This window comes from Ammospiza caudacuta, chromosome 16 (genome assembly GCF_027887145.1).
Source record: "Ammospiza caudacuta isolate bAmmCau1 chromosome 16, bAmmCau1.pri, whole genome shotgun sequence".
NCBI lineage: Eukaryota > Metazoa > Chordata > Aves > Passeriformes > Passerellidae > Ammospiza > Ammospiza caudacuta.
Window position 1 is genome coordinate 11,091,016 of NC_080608.1, and position 15,464 is coordinate 11,106,479.

The window sequence follows — 15,464 nt, forward strand, 5'->3', positions numbered from 1 at the left end:
CTGCAGCTTTGGAGGCAGTGCCACCACTCTTATCCAGCCATTCTCCCTTGGTGACAGCAGGCAGGACAGCTGTGCTGAACAGCAGTTACTCACAGAAACATCATGGTACAGGTGCCAAATGTGACATCAAGGGAACTCCACCACTTCTGTCTACACAAGTTTCACCTCTAAGCCTCTTTCTTCTTTATTTAAAAGAATTTTAAGCAATGTAGAGCAAGATGTCTCTTGCTCTACATTGTTACTGAAATGGGCCCCTCATTTCAGTAGCACCTCTCAGTTTATTATTTGTATTACCATCAGCAAAACAAATATTAAAAGAATACATTTAAACATCAGTTTTACCACAGAGTTTTATAGAAACAAACTAAAAACACTCAGACCCAGTCTCAGCTTTTTCCTCCTATTATTATGAAGTTTCCATTCTACAATTCCTGTTTGGGAAAATACTTTGTTATGGGAACTGTGAATCTGTCTCCTTTCCTTGCAGTGCACATGCTTGAACTTCATGTGTGAGGATAGAGAGAGAAGCAGTAAGGTGGAAATGAGAAAGAGCAGAAACTACAGGTTTCTTCCCACACACATATTCATTAATTGTTGTGCAGAGTCAGGGACATCTCCTTCAAAGCAATGTGAGTTTCTTCACAGCCTATCCTGTAGAAATCCTTACTGTGTATAAAACCAAAGAAAAAAAATCCACACAGACAAACCTTTTTTTTTAATTATTATTCTTATTTGACACTCACATTACAAAATTTAGAAACCATAGACAGTTCAGGCAAACTGTTAAAACACAGTATAAATTAGGGGGGTTTAATATATAAATTCTATACATAGGTAAGTTAGCTGGAACATGACTGACAAAAGGATTTCATAACAATCTTACCACAACTGTATAAAAAGGCATGGGAGTAGGATGGGCACTATCAGCATGAATGCAGGTTAAGACATTTTCCACAACAGCTATAAAGCGTAACAATGACCATGCTATTCTCGCAGTGTTTATGTGGGCTACAGGATGCATATTACCAATAACATTTTGCAAGATCTATGTACAGTCACAAAATCGTAACAGCCACTTTCAAGTAACTTTACTGTTTCCTGCCTGTGCAATTAATAAAGTGTTGGTATTCTGGGAATTTCTAACAAAGCTACATGGTTTGAGTATTATGGATGGGTTAAAAGTTGGACTCGGTGATCTTAAAGGTCCTTTCCTTTAAGGGAAATTAGAACCTAAATTATTCTAATTTTGTGATTCTATGGTAGAGAGATTTCAATTTGACCTGAAAATGCTGATCACAACATGAATTTTAATTTAATGAAAAAGATACAGGAAAAGCACAGTTCCTCATTGCTATCACTCACATGATTAATACATACCACTCTTTTAAGTCATATTTATTTCTTAGCTTGATTATTTTTAAAACCTAAAGTGATAATTTAGTTCCCATTTATCTAAGCACAGCTGTAAAAAGGATTAACACCAGAAGAAATGTAAAACTAAAATTTTGGTATCTTTTTGGGTAGGACATGCTTCCCAGGTAGCCCTGGGCCTGTCCTGCAGCCTTTGAATTTCTCAGTCTGAAAATAAAGATAGTTCTGCTTACCCATTTTTACTCTGTGCTTTTAGGTCTGTGACTAAATAGTATCATTCTAATAGTTTAAAAATACTATGTTCTTGGAGTTTAGTTTAAATAGTTGATAGTCACTCTTAAAATCCGATCTTTCACCTTCATAAGCTGATGAATGCTAAGAGTTCTGGAAGCCAGAGGATAATTTGTTTTCCATCTATGTTGTCTACTAGTAATGATGTTTTTACAGACAAACCCCCAAGGGAAGTACTTGTACCTTTGTAAGAATCAGACTTTGAAACACTTGAATTTAATAGCTCTGCATGTGCATCTTTCACTGAGTTTTAATAATTTGGACAATTATATTGGAACAACTCCTAGTTCAAGGCAAGGACAGACAGTAAGTGATAACCCAGCTTGGGCTGCTAAAGAAACACAGATGATGTCAACAGCCTAAACTACAGCCCCCATTTTCTCTATTCTGTTTGCCCACAGACCAATCATCAAAAACCCATCATATATTAATTTCAAAAAGACTAAAATTTTAGAAGCATAATTCAATAATGAAAGTGGTGATATAGTACTGACCAGTAATAGCTCACTGAGGAAGTTATGTTGCTCTGAAAGGTAGCTGGAATATGTCATTTTCTGTTCAAAATTCCATCAGATGGAGGTTTGCACCTTTTAAAAAGAAGGTTTCTTTACAAACATTTAACTTGCAGGACTCTTGAGCTCTGAACTCCTAAATATTCTGCATTCTAGGAGGCCTGGGAACATTGCTACACTGCAATATTAATCTGGGTTGGCAGTTTTAAGGCCATGGGGATGAAAAGAGAGAAGGACTCTTATTCTGTTATGACAGATGTGGAGTATGAATACAGAGCCTTTGTATGGCAGAGAGCTAGAAAAATGTTCCTTTGGCATTTTGCAAGAGCTGTTTATGGAGCAAAATACCACTTCTGTGGAGGGAAAGGCATCAAGGGAGGAGTGAGCAGTCCAAGCCACTCTGAATTTACAGCACTCCAGCCTGTGCTGGCCATGGAGCAGGGCAGGGAGCTCGGCACAGTGACTCTTTCTCAGCTTCTTTCTGCAGCTGAGGCTGCTGCCTGACTTTCAGTGTCTTGCACCCGTGCAGAGTGTATGAAATACCAGCCATACAAGCTATCTGCTCCCTAGCTACACTGGCATAATGTAACAATGCAGGATGTGATGCCTGGTATGGGCATTAGCTTTAGTGTACTTAGTATTTTTTGCTTGTCTGAAAATATGCAGAAAGAATTGTAAAAGAAATTAATACAAGCCAGATTAAACTTCAGATCTGTTCCATCTAACAAGGTAACTAGTTCAGCTGTTCCACAGAGCAGGGGGCAGTGGTTTCAGGGGAAGTGACATACTCTAGCCAATATTAAACCAAAATTATTCGTAACATTTTCTGCACCAGTATTTCACTATTCTCTCCTGCCTTTGCCTGCCTAGCTGCCATTGGTATTAATAGAAGATATTTAGTTCCACTTTGCCACCATGCAGGGAAATATGAAAGTTAATAACCATCAAAGTATTTATCATAATTTTTTAAATAGTTATTTTCTTAGATCTTAAAATCTCTGTCAACTAAGCAACAAATTCTTCACTGTTTTAAGTCCACTACAGAAAACTTCTTTTAGTTCAAAGAATTTTCTTGTAATCATTCTGTTGGGTGGGTAAGGAAGGCTTTGCCTCAGGTGAACTTCCAAGAACTTTCTCTCCTTCAAAAGGGCTGTGTCCCAGAAAAGCAGAGTGCAGGCTCAGCTGTAGATGTGCGCTGAGCTTTGAGATCATCCCCTGGTGGTGCCTGTGCTGCCATGCCAAGCTGGGTGCCCACACTTCAGGAATGCCCTGCACCACCTACAGAGGGAATTCCACTCCACAGGTGGTGTTACAAAGGACAAAAGAAAGGACAGCTTTGGCCCACAGCTGAGTCTGAGCAGTAACAAAGGGGCTCTTCCTTGTTTCCTTATCACCCCCTAACCCCATTCTGCAACTACAACAATGGAGATCATCAGTTCACAATCACAGAGGGTTTAATTTCCAGTGAGAGAGTAATTTGAGACATTATGGCTAATTTCTACCAGAATAAAAAGAGAAAAAGGTTCTTAAAGCCAGAAAGTAAAATTTTGCACTCAGACATGAATTAATTAATTGGATCAGATTTAGTCCTTGAATTTGCTGTTGAAAGTTCAACAATGTCAAAGAAAACTTTTGCTAAGGCTGGACTTTGACTATTAAGTGCATCTGCCCTCTGAGAGTTGCACCTGGCACAGAGACTACACCAGCTGGCAATACAATTTAATACCTATGAATAACTAAAAACTCCAGTTAATAATTGCAGGACTGCTTCAAAGCCCATCAAAATTAATTGGAGTTTTTCCTCTGGCACATTGCTGTGCTTGGAATCAGTCTCATTCCATGGAACACAGTCATTGCTAGGCCAGAGACTGTTAACTCTGTAACATTTTTACATTGATATACATAACTATTTTTTCTACTAACATTTCTTTTCAGTTGATAATTCCAATTACATATTCAGTGATCTGAGCTCTGTTCTAAACTGGATTTAAAGTAATGTGCAAACCAGTGCTCATGTGCTTAAAAAAAAGGTGCGTTATACTATTGCAATGAAACATGATGAAATAACCAAGATATCAGGAAGGGACAGCTTAATTTTAAATGAGTGATTATCTTATCACCACTGACCACATCATAAAGTATTCTTGAGCTCAGAAAAATATCTCTACATTTAATTTGTTTCTTATTTGAAGTGCTTTAGCAGCTGTCCACACTTTTTTAAAGTGACATCTTCCAGAGATGTACAACAGGATTGTGTTCATTGCCTAAGAGGGGGAGCAATGAAGTCTAATTGGGGTACTCTGGGGCACAGGATGCTTGATGCTTGACTCATTTTGAGTTTCTGCCCTGAAAATTTAGTTGTGCCCAGCTGCCCTATATCCATGCACCTTTGATTTGGTAATGTGATCAATGTGGATGTGAAATTGAGGGCAACACAGTATACAATTAAGTGTCTTTCAAAAGGCATTGAGCAAGTTCATCTACTGACTTCACAAGAAGCTCAAGGCACACAATTCCCTCCTTGCTTTACACTGAGCTTTACACCTATCCCTGCATTGCAGGATGGCACACTCAAGACATGGAAAAATGGGACTTTTGCTACCATTCTGATTACACTGGAAGAGATGCAGAAGTGATTTCATGTATTTGGGTCTTTTAAAATACTGCTGTATACCAGAAACTAAGTTAATGCTTCTGCAGGACTGCGCCATATTCACATCTTACCAGCTTAGGGTTTGATACCAACACTGCAGACCTACAGGTCTAGCTTTGTTCTGCTCTCTGTGTAGCATTAGTTCAAGCAGCTGCCAGGGAGTGAATCCACTCAAAGAAACAGAATTAGAAAGCCACAACATTACTACAAGTAACTTGTCTAGATGTTGGTCTAATGACGGCACACCTTAGAGTGGTTTAGTGCCTAGTGGGAAGTGATCCTTTCCTTTCAGCATGGCAGGAGTTCTTTATGCCTTTATAGCAAGAAAAATAGATACTAGACACGTACATGTTCTCATTTTCATGTAATATTAATATGTTTTTAGGAGAAATTTATTGCCCAAGTTGTCATTCTTTGTTTTCAGCTGTACTGGTGCTTGTTGGTGAAGCAAGGCTCTAACCCCACTCCTGCCAGGAGCTGTTCACCCTGGTTAGGCCACAGATCGATTAGAAATGCCACTGACAGCTGCAACTTAAGGCTTACATTGTTTCTGTTTAAAAAGGATTCAGCTACAAAATTCTGTGAAGACAAGCTATGTCTCCTGAAGTCCGTTTTTTAAACTCATTTTGTTTTGTACTCTCATCTCCAAGACATTTTGCAAAGAGCAGTGAATGTCTCTGGAGATCAAACACTGCAGATTAATGTGCCATGCACATCTATAAAGCAATAATTGCTTCACTACACCCCAAGAGATGAGGATGTTTAGCACCTCTGAAAAAAGACCTTTTAAATGTGTGACTACATAAAGGCTTAAGAATAATTTAGTGCTTCTGACACTCCCACTAAGCCCTTAATACCCACCTAGATCTGACCTTTATGCTTCCATTTTAAGCACTGAGGTCTGAAAGTTTTGGACTACTAAAGTGGTTTAGTTTGCAACATTGATAAACTTTAGGAGATCTACTTTAACTTGTACTTGCAAAATTGCCCAAATTCATGGAAGGTGCCCCAAAATATAAGGAATTATATTGAGAAATCATATTTTAATTAATTGTCACAGGTTTTAATCTCATCTGCACCAACCTCTAGTGGCTCATTAGAAAAGGAGTGAGGATTTAAATTTTAAAAAGCAGGTTTTAAGAAAGGGCCCATCCACCTGCACTGGGTTTCTGATAAGCAAAAACCCCATATTTCCACTGTGAAGTCACACTGTGCCTGTTAAAAATATGCAGATTGGAAGAAAAAATTATCATTTAGGAAACACATTTAAACATTAGCATTGTTGTAGATACGTTTATGGTTATTGCTCTGGATTCATCTGAAAATTTAACAGGCTTTTAATGGCTTCATTTTGGAAATGGCTCTGCCTGAAGGAAGAGCTATATATGTATAGTTCCTCTGTACAGCTCTCAGCTCATGTACAAAAATTAACAAACAGCAGATTCACAGTATCAGCAGAACAGTCATCATTCCATGGCTGCAATGATGCTGTACCATCCTTACGTCCTCAGTTCTTCCATACAAAGCTGCAATAAACACATTAGAGTTTTATGTCCCCCCATCTGAATTCATGTGCAGATCTACAGGAAAAGGAGACCTGAAGTTCTGCCTCAAGCCCTGTTGGCAAACCCAGAAGAATCCATCCTGCTCAGGTCAGCAAGCACAAGAGGATTCAGTGAGCCAGACTGGGCTCCCATAACCCAGCGCAGAACTGCTCTGCAGACACATCCAACCTGGAGTGCACCCCACAGAGCATTCCCAGGCTGCTCCCTCAAACACCAGCCTGCCCACGCCCCCGGGTCAACAGCTCACTCAGGCATGGACAGCTTTGAGGCCTGGCAGAGGGCAGGAGCAGTTCCAGTTTTCTGGCTGAATAGGCCAACACAGCCAGGTTTTGTGATTACCCTAATTTTTCAAAACACCACAGTCACTTGGAATCACTCTGTGCTGAAATAAAATTATTACTGATTTCAAAAAAAGGGTTACATCCTTCTGTTGTAGGGAGAGAAGGACTGGAAAATCTGCAAAGGTAGCACCAAGTCAGTAATAAAAATGCAAAGTTCAGTATGATGTGGCATTGAGGTTTCATTTAAGCTTTTTGAGATTTTTTTTTTCTGGGGCAGTTAGGAACATTCCTTCCACACACAAACAATAAGTCTACTGTTAGGGCTTAGTTTTGAATCTAATATAGTTCATTATCATTTAATATATCTATTACAGTAGCACCTTGATTATTGTACAGCTTTAAACACAAGACATTGTCCCTATTTCATGTTATCTGTAAGGAAACTGTGAATTTTACATCCTAAAATTAAAAAAGACAAAAATGGTTATCTGTTCATGAATGACAAATTCTTTAGTGCATTCATTCCAGTCTGAAACCCTTTGTCTCCTTAAAGCATACCATGTAGTTCCCAAGTTCAGAGCAATTAACCCCCATCCTCCTAAGTATCATGTTACAAAATAAACAGTACTGTGTTAATTGGAACCCCATAGAAATGGTAATGAAGTACCTTTTTTCTTTGAGTGTGATAAAACCCCTTAAAAGATGCAACTCAGCATCAATAACTTTAGGGAATACACTACATACATTAAATAGAGGTAAGTTGAGTCCAGAGTAATTTGCTTCTTCATTCAGCCTCAGGAGTGGTGGGGGTTTCTTCAAGCAGCACCATCAACCCTCTGTGCCCTCCTTAGACCGGCCCAGATTCACAGTAAGGAAAGCAACAACAGCGGTGGGAAGATGAACTACGCAAGAGTCACACTCCAGGCTGTTCTGTAAAAATCCATGGGGTCAGGACAATGTTCCCATGCTGACGTGGCCTATGTGTGACAGACGTGTGTGTGAGCAGTGTCAGTCCTCATCCCTGCACGCTCCAACCTGCAGCAGTCGGTGCTTTGTTCAACAAGGCTGGGGGACTGCTGATGCAAGGTTAAGTTCCTTTTTTCTTCATTCAGCAATTAACCAGATTGCTGTTGTCTGTCTTTGATTTAATTTTACAATCCTCAAAGGTTTAAAGAACTGCTGTCTGAAGCACCTGCTTCTGAAATACGCTTGTGTATTTTTGCTTTCCTTTTTTATACTTTTCCATTCTCTGTTGCAGTACCATGATTCTCCCTGCTCTGGTTTTCTTGCATTTTCCTTCAGAGGCAAAATTACAGTGATCCTGATGCAGTTTGGGCACAGCCACAAATAGTCTGTTTGTCCTTCCTCTCTCTGTCTCATAGAAAAGCATCATTGTGCACACAGTTCTGTTGATTTCAGTGGATGAATCCAGTTCATCCATCATGTTAGGCAGTCAAAAAAACCCAACAAAAAAACTCAAACAAAAGAAATTGTCTAAATCCCAAACAGGCATCTTTGGAATCAGTAGTGCAAAATGTTTGCGGATTTCTTTTCCTTGACCTACTGCAATAATCTCTCAATCTTCAAGTCTTTCCTAAAATGGTGGATCTGTAAAAGTAAAACATAAGGATAGTTTTTTAAATAAGCAAATTTAAAGGTTTGGGTTGTTTTAATCACTCTCCTCATGTTCTCATTTATACCAAACCATTTCACATCTCTTAGAAAAGTTGTAAACTCTTGGAAGATCCAGCTGACCTGGAGCATTCTTCTTCTGTATCAGGCTTGGGCATGGGTACAGGAAGCTGAGGGTATTCTTTACAGGGAGGATAATTTGAGATTAAAATGAGCTTTTATCAGTGCAGCCTTAGCTCTGCAAATTAGTTTTAAATGGAAGAGACCTCACTCAGGGGTTACAGCTTAAACATCTGCACTTCACAAGATTTAACGAAGTATCAGAGCAGCTGTTTGGAGGTATTTTAGAAATGAGCTGATAAAATGTGAGTTTACCTTAAGGATTTCCACCTGTCCTTTTCTGTCTGGTTCTCCGGACTTTCACTTTCATAGGAAGCCAGATACAAACCTGGAATCAGTAAATATGTGTTATTTCCAATAGCATCAGGAACCCCCATCCCTCTGCATTTTTGTACATCATTTGTACCACATAGAAAGAGAAACTGTAAAACTTCACGGTCCCTCGGGTAGCTGGTGATCAGTGGGACACTGATGTTTATTAGCTCACAGGTCTACCTTGCAAAGCTGTTAGTTAATTTTGATGGAACAGTAAAGGAGCCCAGAGTTAAAATATGTTAGTATCACCTTCTCACTACAATATTAAGCAGCTGAATGGTCTCTGGTTTTGCATACAGAGATCTGGGCCCATTTCCTCCATCACAGCACTGCTACTCAAGAGTTATATGAACTTTAAAAAAGACACAGTGAGAGCTGACACCTAAACACATAAGCTTTCAAAAACTAAGGATATTCTCATCACATAACACAACTTTATGTTCCTCAATCTTTTTAAAGCTTATGGGAACGTGGTATCTTAAATGCATACACAATACTGTCAAGGTAAAAGTGAGTTACAGAAACCAGAGAAGGAATGCAGTGAAAGAAAATAAATCTGTTCTTTTGTTCCCTCTGCAAATCCTTATACTGTAGAATGTATTTTATGACAGAAAAATGAGCCTAGATTGTAGAGTCTCCTCTGCAAAAGCTGACAGTGCAATAATATCTCACTGTCTTCATAGAATCACAGGCTGTAATTTGTGTTCACACACATTTCCTCATTTGACTGTTTCATGATGCCTTTTTTCTTTCCTGCTGGAACCATCTCACCATTCAAGTCTGTGCTACAAATGCATTGTCTTTTAATATTCAAGTGTTGACCATTCCTCCACATCATGACAAGCACAGTACAGCTGCATTTCACTGCTGAATCTCCCTCAGATCTCTTCCCACCTTTCATTCAGGGCAGTTCTTTCTACTCTGCACTGCCCCTGGGTAAGGGGGGAGGTTTCCTGTGGCTTCTGCAAAGGGCATTTCACAAAAGCAGCATGAATATAGGGAGGACATGAGGGAGAAAATCTACATACAATTAGTGGGTTGAGGTCACTCTTTTTTAGTCCAGTAGTCTGAGAACTATACTTTTACCCTGACTTTCATTTTCTGTCCCTTTAGAGCCTAAATAAAGAAGAAATGCCTTCATTCTATCTCCTTTTGATACATATTAATCATATTAATTATTCTATTTTGGCAGACATTCTTAAGATTTAGGCAGGATTTTAGAAGCAGTACTTTGCTTTCTGAAGTATTCTATGAAATAAAAGATGTCTGGTCTGATTACCTTAGATTAGTACAGAAAATTTCCTATGGAATGAAGAAGAAATAAACCCATCACCAGAATAGCTTCTGGGAAGGTTGCTACAGACAATTCTGTGCGTGCCAATGTATAGAGAGAGAGCTGACACAAACCAGTATGTAGTGACACACACTGACATGCTGATACCAAACTGACAAGGACAGAAATGCATAAAAGAACAAGAGAAATAATTTCAGAACAGCTTTCATAGCTACAGCTGAAATGAATAGAAAAGATTTTCTTAAAAATTCTTTTCTGTATATAACATATCATTGCTGTAGAGGAGGAGGTCAGCTGGGCTCCAAGGCCCTGAGCTGTGTTTGCTGAAGAGATGACAGCATTGGTTTGTGAGAGAGATTAGCTCTGGTTCCATCAATCACACAATGAGTGGCTAAGGGACAGCTGACATTCACGGGAGCCCATGACAGGCCCGTGTGGCCTCAATTCATGATTAAAAAAATAAGGCCACAATGGCAGCTTCCTAGATAGTGCCTTATAGAGAAGCTAGAGACAAGAGAAAAGCCATCAGGCAGCAGCTTCCTGTGCTAGAAGGCTGTGTTTGCAAAAACATTGATAGACTGGGCATAAACAAGCTGTTTGGCAGGAAAGCCAGGAAACAGCTGGGACAGTGAGAGAGATCACCAAAGCATGGATCAGGGCGTTAATTAGCAGTGATGAAGAGAGACCTTTTCAGTGATGAGTGATTGTACAGAGTCTTACCATCTTCAGTAAAAATGGGAGCAGTGTGCAAGTAGTGGATGATGTTAGGGTCTTGCTCAAATGGACACTCCACTTGTTTCCATGTTATAAATTCTCCTACTTGCTTAGCCAGTTCCAGGAATTTCTGTAAACATAAAATCATTCCACTCAGATATAGTAATATTACCTCATATTCAGTGTTTGATGGTCTGCACTGAAAATTGCAGGCTAATAGTCTCAGATAGTCCCTCAGCTATCAGAATGGGATAGGTAAAAACATTTTTCAGATCTTACTTCAAAGTTGACATGTCCATTTGGAAGGCGATTAGCACATCCCTCATTCAAAAAATAAATGTCTTTGATCAATAGGCTGAAGAAGGGGATCACAATCTGTGGAGAGAAATGACAATACCATTATCTTTTCAGTTCAGTATTTTCTCTGCATGAAAGAACAACTCAATTGGGAGAGATAAGAATAAAGAAGTATTAACTTTTCAGTGTGCTGTGCACTTGAAAAGCAGTACAGCTACAGGCCAGCAAAAGGGCAGCAGTGTCTAGAGAGACCTTCAGCCACCAGGAGAGTGTATGCTGAGATGAAAGTGAACTGAACACAATGTTCACTGAGCACAATAACATGACTAAGAAAGTGCTAAAAGCCCCGTTTATTACCAACAACATCACTGTCTGATGACAACATCAGACAGCAAAGAGCAAAATAACACTGCAGAACTCTTCCCTTTCCTGTTGTGTCCTTATAAGCAGAGATGTTGAACACAAAAATTGATCTATTTAAACACAGGTGGGAACCAATGAACCAAGGACAAGGAAAGACAGCCTAAAATTTGGTGAGCAAGGACTTGTCTACAAACAGTTAATCAGGAGCTCCTTCATTTTCAACACCTCCATGCACAGCTACCTCTTGAGGCATGTAATTTCCTTCCTGGTGCCTGATTAGTACAACCTGCTTCTCCAAAAAAACCTGCAGACAACAGGATTGAAAATATTAAGCTGGTTGACAGGAAACTGCTAACAGTAGCCAGAGAGACCACTGTAGTTCCCAAAACTAGCCCTGTCCATCATCCAGGGCAGAGTGGCATTTAGCAGTGACCCAAGCTTTCCCCCTATCCCATCAGAGTCCGCTATAAAAGAAGTCTGGGTAGGACTCTTGAAATTGATGGAATTACAAGCAGGGTTAATAAATACATTTTATACCAGATGTTCTACAGCAGAAAGCAGTAGCAGCACTCCTGAAGTGCATCCTCAACCTCAGCAGAAATGCAGAGTGAAGCAGACTCTCTCAGAGTCCTTTGTCTCACAGCTCAAAGGGAAAAGAAAGATAACACAAAGGACCAGTCCATGAAAGCTGACAGTCAAACCTGAGACTGCCCCCCTCTCCAGCAGTGACACTGGGGCAGCAAAAGGCTGCCTGGAGGGTTTGAGCTGGAGGTCAGCAGCTGCCCCTGTGAGCATTTTCCTGTGGCAGCAATGTCTGTCTTTTAAACCACCAAGTACAAACTTAACCAGCATGAACACAAATGCAAACACACTGCATGGCAGTGCCCAAATATTTCCGCTGCTCTGTTTGTATATTAACTGAGCTGGAGCTTGTTAAGCAGCACCAAAGCTAAAGAGCCCTCATTATAAGCAAGAACAGCCAAGAGAGCAACCCTTAGTTAAGTATTTAATGTTATTCCATCTCATTAATGTTATTCCACCTCATGCTGTACCTCAGCTGTAACAGGATATGAAATGGACCCAGAACAGGATTGGCAGCTGTTATTTTCCAGTCTACATGGATGCTACGGTGCTGTGATGCTCCAGTGAGGGTGAACAAGCCATAGAAGTGAAAACACTGAGGCAAGGAGTCCACAAGCTACTGCCAGTGTGTGTTGTTAAAACGGAAGCCAATTTCTGTTCTAGCTAAATTACCACATTCAGTAAACTTTTAAAGATCTGCATTCTGCTGGCTTTCTCATGGGACAGCCACAGATAAACTCTGCAATGTCACTGCAAACAGCCATAAAAAAGCCTGGACTGATGCCCCAAGAGCCACTGGATACTTATCCTGATACTTTCCACTGATAAAACTCAGGAATGAAAACAAAGCACAGCCTTATCCTCCCAAAATGCTGAGCCCTCCTATTAGAATCGGGTGGAACAATTTCTAGTCAAACTGAACTAAATGTATTTCAGAATTTATTTTCATATTACCCAAACTAGATCATCAACCTGGAATAAAGAATACAACTCACTCTGTGTTGTTTGTTTTCTACCAAAAATGATGATGACTCTGTAACAAGTGTGGTCTCAAAAGGTATATACAAAGGGAAGATACAGAGAGCTGGAGCCAGACACTGATCCCCAGCTAGAAATCACTGCCAGGTTCTGTCTACATATTTTTTTTGCAGGCAGATGTGAGCTTGTTCTGTCTGCTCCACTGCCTGGGAGAAAGGTCAGCACCATTAGTGGTACTAAACATGAAGGAAAAGCCTTGCTGAGAGGAAAGGTACACAAATGTGGGCTGGATGCCAGGGTAATGCAGCTGCAGAGCCCCCAGTCAGCTCAGAATATGGCAGAGCTTGTTCTCATCCCATCCAAAAGGTGCTAAAAGACATACCCAAGGATACGAATTCTCTACACATTTCCATGGAATTGCTGTATTTTGGTCACCATTTATTTTCCTAATAAAAATATATTACCCTGTATGTTTTGCTTTCCAAATTTCTGTAGGAAAAGCAACAAAAGTGGTTGCAATTATAGTCTAACACTGGCTTCACTCCAGGCACTTTGCTAGCATAAAACCTGGGTTGGTGCCAGAAACTCATATTTCTCTCCATTTTTATCCCCCTTCCATGCCATCCAACCCACCCACATGCTGAAGGACAATTGCCTCCTGCAGAAAGAAGACAGTTAATGAGATCTGACTTGTTCTTGCTCCACAGTATCACACAGCAGCAACACACAGTGCTGTGCTGTACACACTCCCAACATTTCAAAGCCAGAGCTATGCCATGAGTACAAGGCAGAGTTTCCCAGTGGAATGACTTCATTTTGGAGCTGTCACAGGTCATTTGACTGCACAGACAAAACCAGACTTGCTTACTAACCAGTACACCCCTCTGCAAGCACAACTCAGTTTGAAGATAAAAATTTTCTTCAGAGTGAGCTTTGCTATGAGTTTGCCAAAAAACAATATAACATCTATCAAAAAGAAGTCATCATGTTTTTTTGGATGTGTTCAAGTTCATTAAAACAAATAAATTATGGTCTTGCTTATAAAAAGAAACAAAATTCCTTAATCCTACAGAAAGCATTACATGATCTGCTGTATCTGACACTGTAAAATACCCAGTATGAGCAGCTACCAAATCATATCCTGGAGCATTTTCCTCAACTAAGGTTGTCTACACAAGGAAAACAGAATATGGGCTTTTTATGATGTAAAATAGATTCCTTTCAGTCTAATAACCTCTCTGCCATCAGTATTACCCAGCTGGGGGTAGAGATATGAGAGAGATTGCTAACTTCACAGGAAATTAAGTCAAACAGTAAAGCAACTGGTTTGAATATCTATGATGGCTGCAGAAGAGCTGAACTGCAAAAGCATCTCAGACTGACAGGTCCTTACTGCAGTGTGTGAGAGCTGAAAGAATTGCTTTTCCAGTCACAGACATCCAAATGATCCCTCCTTTGCATAGAGAAGTGCTTTTCAGTGCACTCCCATTGCAGCTGAGTCAGCCTGCCACCAGATGCTGATCTCATTTCACTGTAAATGCTGTGAGATTCCATTAGCTTCAGCAGATTTACATCAAATTTACAGGGGTGTGAGATTAGCATCTGGCTGGGCTCCTCTAGTGAATGAATACTAAATTCCATATTGTGCTTGTTCATGCAGCATCTACTTTAGCTCTGCCATGCTTAGTGCAGAGATTACCCATTTATGACTATGGGCAATTGCAGTGTAAAACCCAAACCTTTTTTCACATACCAAAAAATAAAGAATTGAATGGAGGAATAAGAAAATTAACAAGAAACATACTGGGGCACAAACCAGGAGGATCATATACTCTAACACCTTGTCAATCTGATTTTTGCAGCATCAGTTACATGTCAGAAAGCTCCACATCTGCCATGAACCCTTCATAAAACACTTCAGTTCTTGCTCACTGAGATGGCAGCAACAGCCACATGAAATGAAAATTCACAAGGACAGAATATCACCCCAAATTTTCTGCAATGGATTTAGACTAGACTCCCTTGCAGGACTTGTGATAAATCATCTTTCCCCAATGTAAATGGAGACCCACCTCGCCTCCACTGCTGTGCCCTTTGCTCTCCATCTCACCTCACACATCACACAATGGGTGCTTCTGTGCCAGAGCCAGGGGCACAGTTTAACAAAGCACAGCTCCACCCGCCTCTGCCAGGCTCCTGCTCCATCACCAAAATAAAAGTCGTTTCAGCCTGGAATACCTGTTCCATCAGGTTTATCAATCTAGACATTGTGAATTTTCCAGGGATGTAGAGACATTTGCAACAAACTTCTCCATGGTGTGTGTCCTGCCCTCGCTAACCCTCCCAATGTCTGACAGCAAGTCCACAAGGATTTGCTTTGATCCTATCCAGACTCTTTCAATCACTCCCCCCCCCCCGCCACATTTTACATTTCTTGAAGCACACAGGCCTTGCAGTGGTGACCCATGGAAGGGAGGAGAGCATCTGCATCAAGTG

The 15,464-nt window shown here is 40.3% G+C and overlaps 1 protein-coding gene across 1 annotated transcript in view; it reads right to left on the reverse strand.

Moving 5' to 3' along the window:
• Positions 1-740: 740 nt before the first annotated feature.
• The window catches only part of RASGEF1C (RasGEF domain family member 1C), a 32,088-nt gene continuing 17,364 nt past the window's right edge, over positions 741-15,464 (reverse strand). Inside the window, exons 10-13 of the mRNA XM_058815322.1 lie at positions 11,028-11,123; positions 10,755-10,878; positions 8,681-8,753; positions 741-8,281 (exon numbers count right to left, since the gene is read on the reverse strand). Coding sequence (XP_058671305.1) covers positions 8,257-8,281; positions 8,681-8,753; positions 10,755-10,878; positions 11,028-11,123 — 318 coding nt within the window. The 3' untranslated portion in view covers positions 741-8,256. The remainder of the gene's footprint in view (positions 8,282-8,680; positions 8,754-10,754; positions 10,879-11,027; positions 11,124-15,464) is intronic.